This window comes from Rhinatrema bivittatum, chromosome 17 (genome assembly GCF_901001135.1).
Source record: "Rhinatrema bivittatum chromosome 17, aRhiBiv1.1, whole genome shotgun sequence".
Classification (NCBI taxonomy): Eukaryota; Metazoa; Chordata; class Amphibia; order Gymnophiona; family Rhinatrematidae; genus Rhinatrema; species Rhinatrema bivittatum.
In genome coordinates, this window is record NC_042631.1 from 52,198,129 (window position 1) to 52,211,946 (window position 13,818).

The following is a 13,818-nucleotide window of genomic DNA, read 5'->3' on the forward strand; positions in this document are numbered from 1 at the left end:
ATAAGAACATGAGAACAGAGCTTCAGCAGCCCTTGCTGCTTCTGGTTTATGTTATTGGCCTACAAGGGAAAGAAATAGGAGAGTTACTGGAGAGGGTAAGTAAAGGTGGCTTTTTAAGTTTATCTTTCTTGATTGACTGCCATTTTAATTATTGGGTATTATGTGATGTGTCTGCTGTTAGAAATATTTTATTGGTGTTTGGAGAATTTTTAATAATTTTGAAAATTTTTAATGATTGGATGTTATTCCATTTACCAGTTGTTTTGAAACATTTATTCTAATCTAGTTTTAGAATTATTTTATATTTCTCAAGGAATGTATAAATAGAAATGAGACAAAAACTGAACTGGAAACAGTAAGAAGCCAAACTCCTGTATGCAGTGCAACAACGTAAAACAAAAGCATTAGCTTTATTGTAACTTTATTCTGTATTTGGTGAGGGTCTGTCTGTGTTCTGCTTGTGTGACCCAGCTAAGGGTGTTCTGCAAGCTTGTTTCTTGGTAGGGAGCTATAGCAGCTTGGCTCGTTCTGTTTTCCTAATAGGAGCTGTATTGGTGTTTAGGGCCTGGTGTAATTTTTGCAGTGCTGCCTTTTCATAAGTAGGGTTATTACTGTTTGACTTCCATAATGCAGGTGTAACTTTGTGCGCATTAGTTTGTGTACATTATTGCAGATCCCAGAAGTCTGTTAGGTGCTATATTTCTGTTTTGCACAGAATGCAGAGTGGTTTTGAATGGGTTTCCATTCCAGTTTCTGTTTCCATATTTGTAATTTGTGGCTCGGGACAGCTGAAAAAAAAACAACGTCCAGACGGCGAGGAACGGAATTTCCCACGGGTCCACGATACCGAAACCAGAACCAATTTCGGCACCCGATTCACATCTCTACAAACCATTGTATATTTCATGAACAGCACTTTCTGTGTAGACCTGGACATACATTGTTTGAAATGGCATCATTACATGTACAGGCTTATAATCTTATCATTTTGGCACAATCATGATTACAACTAAGAACATGGAAAGCAGAAGTGGCAACCCCCAATAGCTACAGAACATCTTTATTGTTGCAGCTGATAGCAGCCTTGCTATGTGATGGCTAGGCAAAGGCCCCAGTCAGTCCATGTTGAAAGAGTAGTTAAATCTCAAGCAGATTGTGATGAATTCCAGGAGCACCTTGCGAGACTAAGACTGGGCATCCAAATGGCAGATGAAATTCAACGTGGACAAGTGCAAAGTGATGCATATAGGAAAAAATAACCCATGTTGTAGTTCAGTGGTTCTCAACCAGTGTATCGCCAAGCACACGCAGGTGTGTCGCCACACTTCCCAGTCCCCCGCTGGACCAGCTGCTCTCCCTGCCCCAATGAAATAGGAACTTATCTTCCACCCGGGCTTAAAATGATGATAGTCCAGGTGGAACGCGGTAGGAGAGCTGGAGTCAGCGGCACCAGCATGGTCTCTTCTTCCCGCCCTCCCCCCCCCGCGGCCTGGAAGAGGAAGTGGTATGCAGTGGCCATGTGCGCGGGAAGAAGAGACCATGCTAGTGCGAGCAGCATCGGCCCAAAGAAGAGAAGGGAGGCACAGCCTAAGAATGAGCAGCATGGCGAGGTACACAAGAGAAGCAACGTCAGCCCCCGTGGCCGATGGGACTTCTTTCTCGAGACCACGAGTGGAGGAGGCTGCTGCTGCCGCTAGTTCGGTGGGGGGAGAGAGAGAGAGTGAGTGAGTAAGCATATGTGTTTGAGATCCTGTGTCTGAATGTGTGAGAGACAGCATGTATGTAAGTGAGTGATTGAGAGCCTGTATGTGTAGGTGTGTGATTGAAAATATGTGTGAAAGAGTATGTGTGTGTGATTGAGATCATTTGTGTGTGAGAGAGATAGCATGAATGTAAGTGTATGATTGAGAACCTGTATGTGTAAGTGAGAGAGATCATGTGTATTATGATTAAGAGCCTGTGTGTATAAGTAAGAGAGAGAACGTGTGTCTTTGTATGATTGAGGAGAGCCAGTGTAGGTGAGAGAGTATGTGAGTATGTGATTGAGAGCCTGTATGTGAGAGAAAGAGAGAGAGCATTTATATAAGTAAGTGAATGAAAGTCCATGTGTGTGAGAGAAAGAGACAGCATGTATGTAAGTGTGTGATTGAAAGCCTGTGTGTATACGTTTGAAAAGACAGATAGCATGTATGTAAATGTGTGAATAAGAACCTATATAAGTGAGAGAGAAAAAGCATGTGTATATGTGCGTGATTAAGAACCTATGAAAGTCCTTGTGACCTTGGGCAAGTCACTTTACCCTCCATTGCCTCAGATACAAACTTACGGGCCGATACAGTAAAGTCCGCGGGAGAGCGGGTGAACGCCCGTTCTCCCTGCGCGCACACAGGCCACTCTCCTGTGTGCGCGATTCAATATTCTAATTAAGCCAGCGGTAAAAAGAGGTAAAAAGAGGTAAAAAGAGGCGCTAGGGACACTAGCGCGTCCCTAGCGCCTCTTTTTGGACAGGAGCGGCGGCTGTCAGCGGGTTTGACCCCCGACGCTTAATTTTGACGGTGTTGGTTCTCAAACCTGCTGACAGCCATGGGTTCAGAAACCAGACGCCGGCGAAATTGAGTGTCCGGTTTTCAACCCGCAAGCCGCGGGCCGACTTCAAATTTTTATTTATTTATTTATTTTAACTTTTTGTAACTTTCGGGACCTCCGACTTAATATTGCCATGATATTAAGTCGGAGGGTGCACAGAAAAGCAGTCTTTACTGCTTTTCTGTGCATTTTCCCAGTGCCCAGAGAAATTAGCGCCTACCTTTGGGTAGGCGCTAATTTCTGAAAGTAAAATGTGGGCTTGGCTGCACATTTTCCTTTCTGAATTGCGTGGGAATACCTAATAGTGCCCGCAACATGCATTTGCATGTTGCGGGCGCTATTAGGTTCAGGGGGTTTGGACGCGCGTTTTCGACCCCTTACTGAATAAGGGGTAACACTAGCGCGTCAAAAGCGTGCGTCCAATCGCGGGTTAACAGTGTGCTCCACCAGAGCGCACTGTACTGTATCGGCCTGTGTGATTGTAAGCCCTCTGGGGAAGGGAAATACCTACAGTACCTGAATGTAATCCACTTTGAAGCGCTGAAAAAAGTGCAAAAAGCGGAATATAATTATTTATTTATTTATTTATTTATTTATTTATTTATTTATTTATTTAGAGTCTTTTATATACCGAGGTATAGCTGGCTGCCTAAAGTGTGTGTGAATGAAAGTTGTCTGTGTGTGTGAGAGAGAAAGAGACAGATGTATGTAAGTGCGTGATTGAAAGCCTGTGTGTGTGTGAAAAGACAGACAGCATGTGTGTAAATGTGTGATTAAGAACCTAGGTAAGTAAGAGAGAAAAAGCATGTGTATATGTGTGTGACTGAGCGTCAGTGTGAGAGAGAGAGCTTGTGTGTGACAGAGAGAGGAGAAAGTAGCAAACGAACCATTCCTTCTCCTGCTAATTCAAAACAATCTCAGGGCACTTGGATATCAAATGTTCCCAGGTATGCAGAGCAAAGTATTTTTTTATCATTATTTTTCATTATTGGGTCTTTGTGCCTGCTATTTTGAAATATTTTATTGGTATCTAGTCATTTTTTTAGATGAGTTTTTAATTATTTGATATTCCATTCAGCTATTTTAAAACAGTCTGTTCTTTTTATTATTATGGTTTTACTGCTATAGATTTTATATTTCTTGATTTGTTTTGAGGACTGGTGATATTTCTCTTTTTCCTTTGTTACACTGCATACAGTCTCTCTGGCTTGTTTCAGTTTCCAGTTCAGTTTTTGTCTGCATGCTTCTAGTTATGCTTTATGGTCTCTTTATTCTGTGTTAGGTGAGGGTCTGCACATGTGACTGAGGTGAGGTATTCTGCTGGTATGTAGTTTCTGCGCAGGGCTCTATAGTAATCTGACTTGGTCCGTTTTCCTAATAGGAAGAATATTGGAGTTTTAAGGCTTGGTGTAATATTTTCAGTTTTGCCTTGTAAGGTGGTTACTGTTTGAGTTCTGGAAATTGGTGCTGTTTTGGTATGGGATGTTTACTATTTATGCAGTTTCTGTTCAGAGCACTTATCTTTCCCTTGTGTCATTCTTAACAATAAAAATAATACTGGGCCTTTATTTTTTATTTCCACTGTGAATTGTGTTACACATGTGAGCATGGTCCATCAGGTGTGACATGATGCGACAAGGTTGAGAACCACTGTTGTAGTTACACAATGTTAGGTTCTGTCTTAGAAGTTACCATCCGGTTAAAAGATCTAGGCATCATAGTAGATAATACATTGAAATTGTCAACTCAGTGTGCTGTGGTGATCAAAAAAGCAAACAGAATGTTAGGAATTATTAGAAGGGAATGGCAAATAAAACAGTGGATGTCATAATGCTTCTGTATTACTCCATAGTGAGACCGCATCTTGAATACTGTATGCAATTGTGGTCACTGCATCTCAAAAAAGATATAGTGGCACTGGAGAAAGTGCAGTGAAGGGCGACCAAAATGATAAGGGACATGGAACGCCTGCCCTATGAGGAAAGGCTAAGGAAGTTCGGGCTGTTCAGTTTGGAGAAGAGACGACTGAGGGGGGATATGATAGAGGTGTTCAAAATCATGAGAAAACTTGAACAAGTTAATGTAAATCGGTTATTTACTCTCTCGGATAATAGGACTAGGGGCCACTCCATGAAGTTAGCAAGTAGCTCATTTAAAACAAATCAAAGAAAATTTGTTTTTACTCAGCGCATAGTTAAGCTCTGGATGTGGTTACAGCAGTTAGTGTAACTGGGTTTAAAAAAGATATGAATTAATTCTTATAGGAAAAATCCATAAACTGCTATTAATTAATAAGCAATAGTAGCTTGAGATTTATTTAATGTTTGGATACTTGCCAAGTACTTGTGACTTGGATTGGCCACTGTTGGAAACAGGATACTGAGCTTGATGGACCCTTGGTCTGACTCAGTATGGCATATCTAATGTTCTTATCTCATGATACCCTTTATCACTTTTTTTTTTTTGAGTATTAACTACTTGAACCGGAAACTAGCTTTGATGTGCCTTTCAATTTGTTCTTGTAAGATTTTGAAATTTGTTAAGTTGTGCTCTTGAGAATGTGGTACAATTAACTGTCAGATGTTATATTGATTTGTCCTTATATTGGCTGATGTTTATATTTTGTTTCATCCTGTAGCTTATAGGTTACTCTCGACACAGGTTTGTTTTTTAAACACGGTCCCTATCTGGGAGCCATTCAAACTGGACTACTAAAGCATTATATGTTACCTCCTTATGGAATATTAAACTAATTTCTGCAAACTTTAAATCATTGGACAATGTGATTTGTTCCCAGTACTTTTTGCCATTTTTTGATTTCTGTTTCTGAGCTCTACATCTAACTGAGGTTAGTGGTGGGGCATGCTATTGCTAATATGCTTTTTAAAGTTACTGTATGAGATATGGAACAACTATATGGATACCCCAGAATAAGCCTGACCTGTGAAACATGTTGGGTTCTGTGAAAAATGATATGATAGATTGATCTACTAAGAACTAACATCGTCTGATTCACTTGAACTGCATTTGAATTATGGTTTGAAATTTGAAGTTCCTACTGAGTCTTTAGAATGTTGTATTCAGCTGAGAATTTTTAACAATAGAATTTGGTATCTTATACGTCTTTCTCCCATTTTTTTTCCTTCTTTTTTTTGTACTTATAATTTTTTTGCTTTTTGCTTTTTTTTTCTTTTTACATTTTTTGTTTCTTTTTTGCATTTATTCCTTTTTTTTTTTTTGGTAATCTATGTTGTTTGTTGTCCTATGTGTTTATATGTATATATGTTGTTTTTGGTTCCCTATCACTGTCATGGTTGTTGTGATCTTTTTGGTTCTATTGTGATGTTATTGTTGGTTTATTTTTAAGAGACATTATATTTAGATTTATAAGACATTTTTTACATTATAGAAACATTTTTTGTGTTATGTATTTATGATTTTATAGATAAGTAATAAATCGTATGATTAAAAATTTGCCAAAATAACTTTTTTAGGGTACCATTTTTAGCTTTGCTATACCATCTTTTGAACCCTTTGTTTAATTTATTGATCTGTAGCAGAGTGACAGAGCACTTTGTTCTTTCAGATATTCAGAGAGCGGCCCAAGGCTTGTAGGTTTCTGGAAAGATTCAGAGCCCCTGGATTCTATAGACTGTTTTACTGGGAGGATCTCAGGAATCCAGCAGTAGCTTACTGACTCCAGTAGGAAGTTCATCACTTATAGTTTGTTTGCAGACTCTTCTATCTACGTCAAGGAGAGAACTAACATTTTCCCCTCATTATTTTACTCCTGCAGAGAAGAAATACCTAATTGGTGAATATGGTCACATGAAGACAGAAAAGAGCATTCTGGGAAAAACTCTGAGCCCATCTCTCTTGGAAATTTCTAAGAAGAATCATGATGTCAAGGCAAGTATTTCCAGGAAACACTCAGGCACAGTTCATCAGTGGAAAGTTTTCTTCTCAGTGCTCACAAGCGAGGACAAATTGTCCTATAATTCATGGCCGGAGAAGCCTGGTGTTCTTACTTAACTCTACTTTCTATGTTAATGTCAGGGAAAATAAAAACTGAACAAGAAACTGTTACATAAATACTGCGTAAGCATAGGAAATTCGTTTTAAAGGTGCCTTTATACATGTAGGCAAATCTGAGACTGTAAAGAGGATCTTGTGTGTTTGTGTGAGATTGTAAGGAAAAATGGCCTTGTTTGATTGTTTCTGTAGGGAGAGGCTCTGTGTGCGCATGATTAGGCAGAGGAACAGTGACAGGATCGGCTTTTTCATTCAGAATTATGTCTCTCCCTGCCCCATCCCAGTACGATGCTGTCGTACTGGGATGGGGCAGGCTGGAAGGGCATCCCTCACTATCTCTCTCCCTGAGCCCCTTCACAGCATTATCCTCCTCTCTCTTTTAGCCCCTGCCCAGCAGCATCCCCATATCTTTCTCCCTCTCCTCCCCATCCCTCACCCAGCCATTTCCCCACAGCATCCCCCTTTCTCCCTCCCATTCCAAGCAGTAGCCCTACCTCTCTCTCTTCCTCTTTCGCTCTCTGATCAGCACTATCCCCACCTCTCCACACCCCTGTCCAGCAGCATCCTTCATCTCTCCCCAATCCCTGACTACTGTCCCCCATTTCTATATTCTCCCTCTCTCTGAACCCCTTCCCAGCATCCCCCTCCATCTTCTTGTCAGCTGCATCCCCCTTTCCTCTCCTACCTTCTGCCCAGCAGAAGGTAGGAGAGGAAAGGGGGATGCAGCTTCTCTCTCCCTTTCAAGCCACTACCCAGCAGCATCCCTAATCTGTACCTCCGCTCCAGCAGAACCCCCCTTTCTTTCTGCCTCCTCCACTCCCTGCCCATGAGAATCCTTCCTCTCTCTTTCATCCTAATGCCTATCCAGCACAGCCCTCCGCTCTTCCCCACCCACTGTTCAGCATCCGCCTTTTCTTCTCCCCCATCCTCACCTTCTTCCCAGAATGGACAGGATGAAAATATTAATCTCCTGTCCACCTACCGTGGCAGCTCTTTGGGGGCCCTGGAATAGCAGCTGAGAGTTGGGGAAGTATTTTTGAGTTAGGAAATGGTACCATGGAGCACATCCTCTTTTTTAAATCATAGCTGGGGTTGTGAGGGAGAGGATAGTGGGGAGGAGAGCTGAAATCAGCAACTTTATTTTTCTTTCTTCAGGGTCTCAAGAAGGGTGGACCGGACGGATTTAGGATTCCTATTGCAGCTCTAAACTTTGTTCTGCATTATTTAGCCACTTGACCCTGGCTAAATACTGGCGCTTGCTCCTGGCATGCCTCCAATCGGCCCCCTTTTTACTGGTTTAGCCAGTCAGAGGAGAGAGACTTTAAATCAGACAGATTTAACTAACTAGCTGCCAAACCTCTAGATGCCAGTAATCAAAATGGCGTCGACGGCCCTTTGCCCTTACTATGTCACAGGGGCTACCGCCGCCATTGGTCGACCCCAGTGACATAGTGAGGGCAAAGGGCCGTCGGCGCCATTTTGACTACTGGCAGCCGACAGCCCAAGTCCAGGAGATTGCTCCCGGACCGCTCCTGGACCCCCGCTGGACCACCAGGGACTTTTGGCAGGTCTTGGGGGGGTCAGGAGGGTGGGGGGTTATAGTAAATTAATTTTGGAGGTCTTGGGGGCGTCAGGAGGGTGGGAGGTTTTGTTAGATTTTTACTTTTTTATTAAAGATTTGTCTGCGAGCCAGATGCAGCCATCAAAAGAGCCACATCTGGCTCGCGAGCCATAGGTTCCCGACCCCTGTGTTAGAGAGATTAGTAACGTTTCGGTGCTATAGTGTTTTCTGAAGCCATGTTGTGATGGGAAGAGTATGTTATTGTTGTCTAGATGTTCTGCTAGTTGCTTTTGTACTGCTTTTTCTATTAATTTTGCGATCATGGGCAAGTTTGAAACAGGTCTATAGTTACTTAAGACGGTTAGGTCACTGTTTTTCTTTCTCAGAATCGGTTTTATTATTGCATTTTTGAGTGAGTCTGGCATAACTCCTTCACTGAGTGATAGGTTAATTATTTTGGTTAGTGTGTATGAGGTATACACTGCTCGTAGCTTATTTCTAGCTTCCGGCTACTTTTTTTTTTTTTAAATACACTCAGTTCTATTGCTAGTTGCCTTACAGACTTTTAAAAATAAACACACTAACTACTGCTTACTAACTGCCTTACTGACTGACCATTTAAAAATACAGTCTAACTTGTTTATTCGCTGCCTTACTGACTATTAAAAGCACAAACACACAAACACACTAAATAATATTCCCAAATAGTTAACTTTGCCCCAATACTTTTGAAAAAGACAATGTCTCAAGCAAAAACTTACTGATTCCTTTCAGCCACCAGCAAGGTGATCCTCTCCTCTCAGTGCTCCCACTGGAATGTGGGTACTGAGCTCCCACATGGCCTTCTCCTTTTTCAAACGGCTGCTAAGAAATTGTTGCATCCGTCGGTCTCAGACGGTTTCGACCTTTGTGCCTCACCTTTCTCTCTGCTCTCCCCGTTAGCCTTGGGAAGATGGCTACTGCTGCGTCTGCATGCCGCTCCCTCCGGCATCCCTGGAACGGCAATGGCAAAGCTTCACGCCATGTTTTTCCTAAGGGCCTCCTAGGGTGCGCGCGCACATGCCACCCACGTCTCAATCCACGTCATGGCAGGAACCTCGGGGGCGTCCTCCTTGAATGATGTCACCCCATCCGGGTATTTAGCCTGCCCTTGTTTGCTAGCTCATTGATGGGCCGATACAGTAAAATCTGCGCTCTCCCAGCATGCACAGGCCACTCTCCTGTGCGCGCAGTTCAGTATTCAAATTAGGCCCGGCGGTAAATAGAGGCACTAGGGACACTAGCGTGTCCCTAGCACTTCTTTTTGGACAGGAGCGGCGGCTGTCAGCGAGTTTGACAGCAGACGCTCAATTTTGCCGGCGTCAGTAAACCCGCTGACAGCCATGGGTTCGGAAACCGGACGCCGGCAAAATTGAGAGTCCGGTTTTAAACCCACGAGCCAACTTCAAATTTTTTATTTTTTTTTTTTTAACTTTTTCTAACTTTCGGGTCTTCCGACTTAATATTGCCATGATATTAAGTCGGAGGGTGCACAGAAAAGCAGTCTTTACTGCTTTTCTGTGCACTTTCCCGGTGCCCGGAGAAATTAGCGCCTACCTTTGGGTAGGCGCTAATTTCTGAAAGTAAAATGTGCAGCTTGGCTGCACATTTTCCTTTCTGAATCGCGAGGGAATACCTAATAGGGCCATCAACATGCATTTGCATGTTGCGGGCGCTATTAGGTTCGGGGGGGTTGGACACTCGTTTTTGATCCCTTACTGAATAAGGGGTAACGCTAGTGCATCGAAAACGCGCGTCCAATCGCGGGTTAACAGTGCGCTCCGCTGGAGCGTACTGTACTGTATCGGCCTATTAGTGAGTAATCTAACATTGTCAGTCTTTCTCATCTACAGCTCTGCTGCATTGGGAACCTGCATCCTGAATTCCCTGTACCATCTCTGTGAGACGGGTCTCCTCTGCCGAGGGTCCCTGGACTGCTACCTCTGGATCTCCTCACTACTGCCACCTATGGTGGAATATCTCAGCTGTATAATAAAAGACAAATCTCTGTGTTTGCATGTCTCGAGTCTAGCCTAGTACTGTGGTTCCTCACGGGGCTCCTCCCCGTGGGCATGGTCATCTCCACAGTACCCAAGAATTCACTCAAACACCTCAAAACCATAACAGATTGCTAACTCCATGGATTCGGCTCAGCTCACCGCATTGCAGGCCATTCCAGGTCTGGCCCAGCAAATCTCCAAACAACAGAACTCGCTGGATAACTTGACTGCTGCCTTTAACCAGTTGCACGCACAGATGAATACACCAGCCACCACAGGTAAAGAAGTTACACCGCCAGAAGTGACGGTCAAGACTATTATACCTCTATCTGCTCCAACACGCTTCTCAGGGGAAGTGTGGAAATGTAGAGGATTCATCAACGAATGTTGCATGCACTTTTCTCTGCTACCAGATCATTTTCCTACAGCCTATGCCAAGATCACCTACATCTTGTCTTATCTGGACGGAAGAGCATTGGCTTGGGCCTCTCCGCTGTGGGAGCGCGATGACCCTATCCTGCATGATCTTGCTGGTTTCTTTGAACTGTTCAGATCAGTGTTCGATGACCCTGCCCGGTACACGACTGCAGGATATACGTTGGTTCATCTGAAGCAAGGTAATAAACCTTTACCAGACTTTGCCATAGAATTCAATCATTGGCGTCAGAACTACATTGGGACCCTAAATGCCTGAAGACCCTCTTCTTTGAAGGACTGAACTCCCGGCTGAAAGACGAGCTGGCGGCTCATGAGATGCCTGAGACCTTGGCAAAACTGATGAAGTTGGCAACAAGGATTGATCACTGAATTCATGACAAGGTTCAAGAGGCCAAGACTCCCAGAAGACCACTTCAGGGAGAAACTCGAGTTAAGTCCATAGCCAGGCCTACTCCCTCAGGTCCAGTTGTTGGCGAAGAAGAACCAATGCAATTAGGCTGCATTCACGACTTCAAAAGAGAGAAGAACGCGAAAGAGGTTGGGATTATGCATGTATTGTGGACAAGCTGGTCATGCTGTACAAACATGCCCTATATGTCCAGGTAACTGGCAGACCTAAGTCCTATGGGAAGACTCTTCTTAGGTCTAACTGCACCCTCTCCTCCACTCTCTCTTCCTGTATCCTTGATCTGTAGACCTCTAGAATACCAGACCCTTGCCTTAGTGGACTCTGGGGCAGGAGGAAATTTCATTTTGAAGCGCTAGTGGAACACTTGCGGATCCCCACCACCACCATGACGATTCCACTACTCCTTTCTTCTATTCATGGGGAGCCCTTACTGGGCGAAGTAACCTTGCTCACCGAACCAGTGAATTACATACTGGTGCTCTTCATACAGAGACTATTTCCTTCTTTGTGCTAGAGAAGGCCATGCACCCTTTAGTACTGGGGTTACCGTGGCTGCAGAAGCATATGCCTCAATTCAACTGGGCTACTCTGGAGCTTTCATGTTGGGGTCCAGATTGCCATGGTAAATGACTGATGGAGGTCTCTCCAATACTCTGCATGCCAACTACCCACTGATGCCTGGATTGCCGCCTCAATACGCATCCTTTCAAGATGTATTTTCCAAAGAAGCCGCAGACGTACTACCTCCACACAGATCCTACGACTGCGCCATCAATTTGAAACCTAATACCGAACCACCCAAAAGAAGGGTTTATCCTCTCTCCGTAGTAGAAAATAAAGCTATGTGGGAGTACATACAGGAGAATCTTCAGAAAGGCTTCATAAGTCTCTCCAAGTCTAATGCCGGAGCAGGCTTCTTCTTCGTGGGGAAGAAGGACGGAACATTACGTCCATGCATTGACTACAGAGGTCTAAACGAGATCACTGTGAAAGACCGCTATCCATTACCACTCCTCTCGGAGCTATTCGATAGACTACAGGAAGCCAAGATATTCTCCAAGCTTGATCTCAAAGGAGCCTATAACCTGGTTCGCATCCGCTCTGGTCGAAGATATGGCAGCTGAGATTCAATGCCAAGAAGTGCAAAGTCATGCATATGGGAAGAGGAAATCCGAATGAACTGTATTCGATGGTGGGGAAGGCTGATGTGCACGGAGCAGGAGAGAGACCTTGGGGTGATGGTGTCTAATGATCTGAAGTCGGCGAAACAATGTGACAAGGCGATAGCAAAAGCCAGAAAAATGCTGGGCTGCACTGAGAGAGGAATATCGAGTAAGAAAAGGGAAGTGATTATCCCCTTGTACAGGTCCTTGGTGAGGCCTCACCTGAAGTACTGTGTTCAGTTCTGGAGACCGTATCTCCAAAGAGACAGAGACAAGATGGAAGCGGTCCAGAGAAGGGCGAGCAGAAAGGTGGAGGGTCTTCATCGAATGACTTATGAGGAAAGATTGAAGAATCTAAATATGTTCACCCTGGAAGAAAGGAGGAGCAGGGGTGATATGATTCAAACTTTCAGATACTTGAAAGGTTTTAACGATCCAAAGATAACAACAAACCTTTTCTGTCGGAACAAAATCAGCAGAACCAGGGATCACGAGTTGAAGCTCCAAGGAGGAAAACTCAGAACCAATGTCAGGAAGTATTTCTTCACGGAGAGGGTGGTGGATGCCTGGAATGCCCTTCCGGAGGAAGTGGTGAAGACCAGAACTGTGAAGGACTTCAAAGGGGCGTGGGATAAACACTGTGGATCCATCAAGTCTAGAGGACGTGAATGAAGAGTGGGTGGCTCACGGGTGTGATGGCTACTGCCTGGAGATTATGCCCTTATTCAATGAACATGTGCACGGTTGGTGTGACTCCAGAGTTGCTCTGGGCTACAGCGGCAGGAGGAAGTGTGGAAAAAAAGGATTTGCATTCACGAAAAGCGGGGAGTGGCTTGCTTGTCACGGCGGTTGCTGCCCCAAACTAAATAGGCCAGATACTTTACTTTCAATACATATCCAGCATAGCTCTCTGCTTCTACGGCAGGGGAGAAAGTTTGATACTTCACGCATATCCAACATAGCTCTCAACTTCTACGGCAGGGGAGAAAGTCTGATACTTCACTTTCAACACACATCCAGCATAGCTCTCTGCTTCAATGGCAGGGGAGAAGTCTGATACTTCAAGCAAATCCAACATAGCTCTCTGCTTCTACGGCAGGGGAGAAAGTCTGATACTTCACTTTCAACGCATATCCAACACAGCTCTCTGCTTCTACGGCAGGGGAGGAAGTCTGATACTTCACGCATACCCAACATAGCTCTCTGCTTCTACAGCAGGGGAGAAAGTCTGATACTTCACTTTCAACACACATCCAGCATAGCTCTCTGCTTCAACGGCAGGGGGAACGTAGAAAGGTGGATCTATATACAGACAATAACCAACAAGGACTGAGTTATATAGTCTGGGTAAACAAAGGCATGGGTGTAGCTTGCTTCTTGTGGCGGTTACTACCCCTAGCTATGGTAGATATTCACTTGGATGCAGTTCCAATACTGCTCTCTACATTAATGGTGCGGGTGGAGGGGAAATGGAACCAAAGGGTTACTAAGAGCCAAGAGTAACAGAAGTATTAGAGAAATAAAAAAAAGAAAAGTGCACAGCTTGCTGGGCAGACTGGATGGGCCGTTTGGTCTTCTTCTGCCGTCATT

General features: G+C 44.0%; 1 protein-coding gene across 1 annotated transcript in view; it reads left to right on the top strand.

The window, feature by feature from the left end:
- Nucleotides 1-13,818, top strand: part of LOC115079429 (synaptotagmin-2-like) — a 134,994-nt gene that overhangs the window by 46,836 nt on the left and 74,340 nt on the right. Inside the window, exon 3 of the mRNA XM_029583020.1 lies at nucleotides 6,383-6,495. Within this exon, the coding sequence (XP_029438880.1) occupies nucleotides 6,383-6,495 (113 nt within the window). The remainder of the gene's footprint in view (nucleotides 1-6,382; nucleotides 6,496-13,818) is intronic.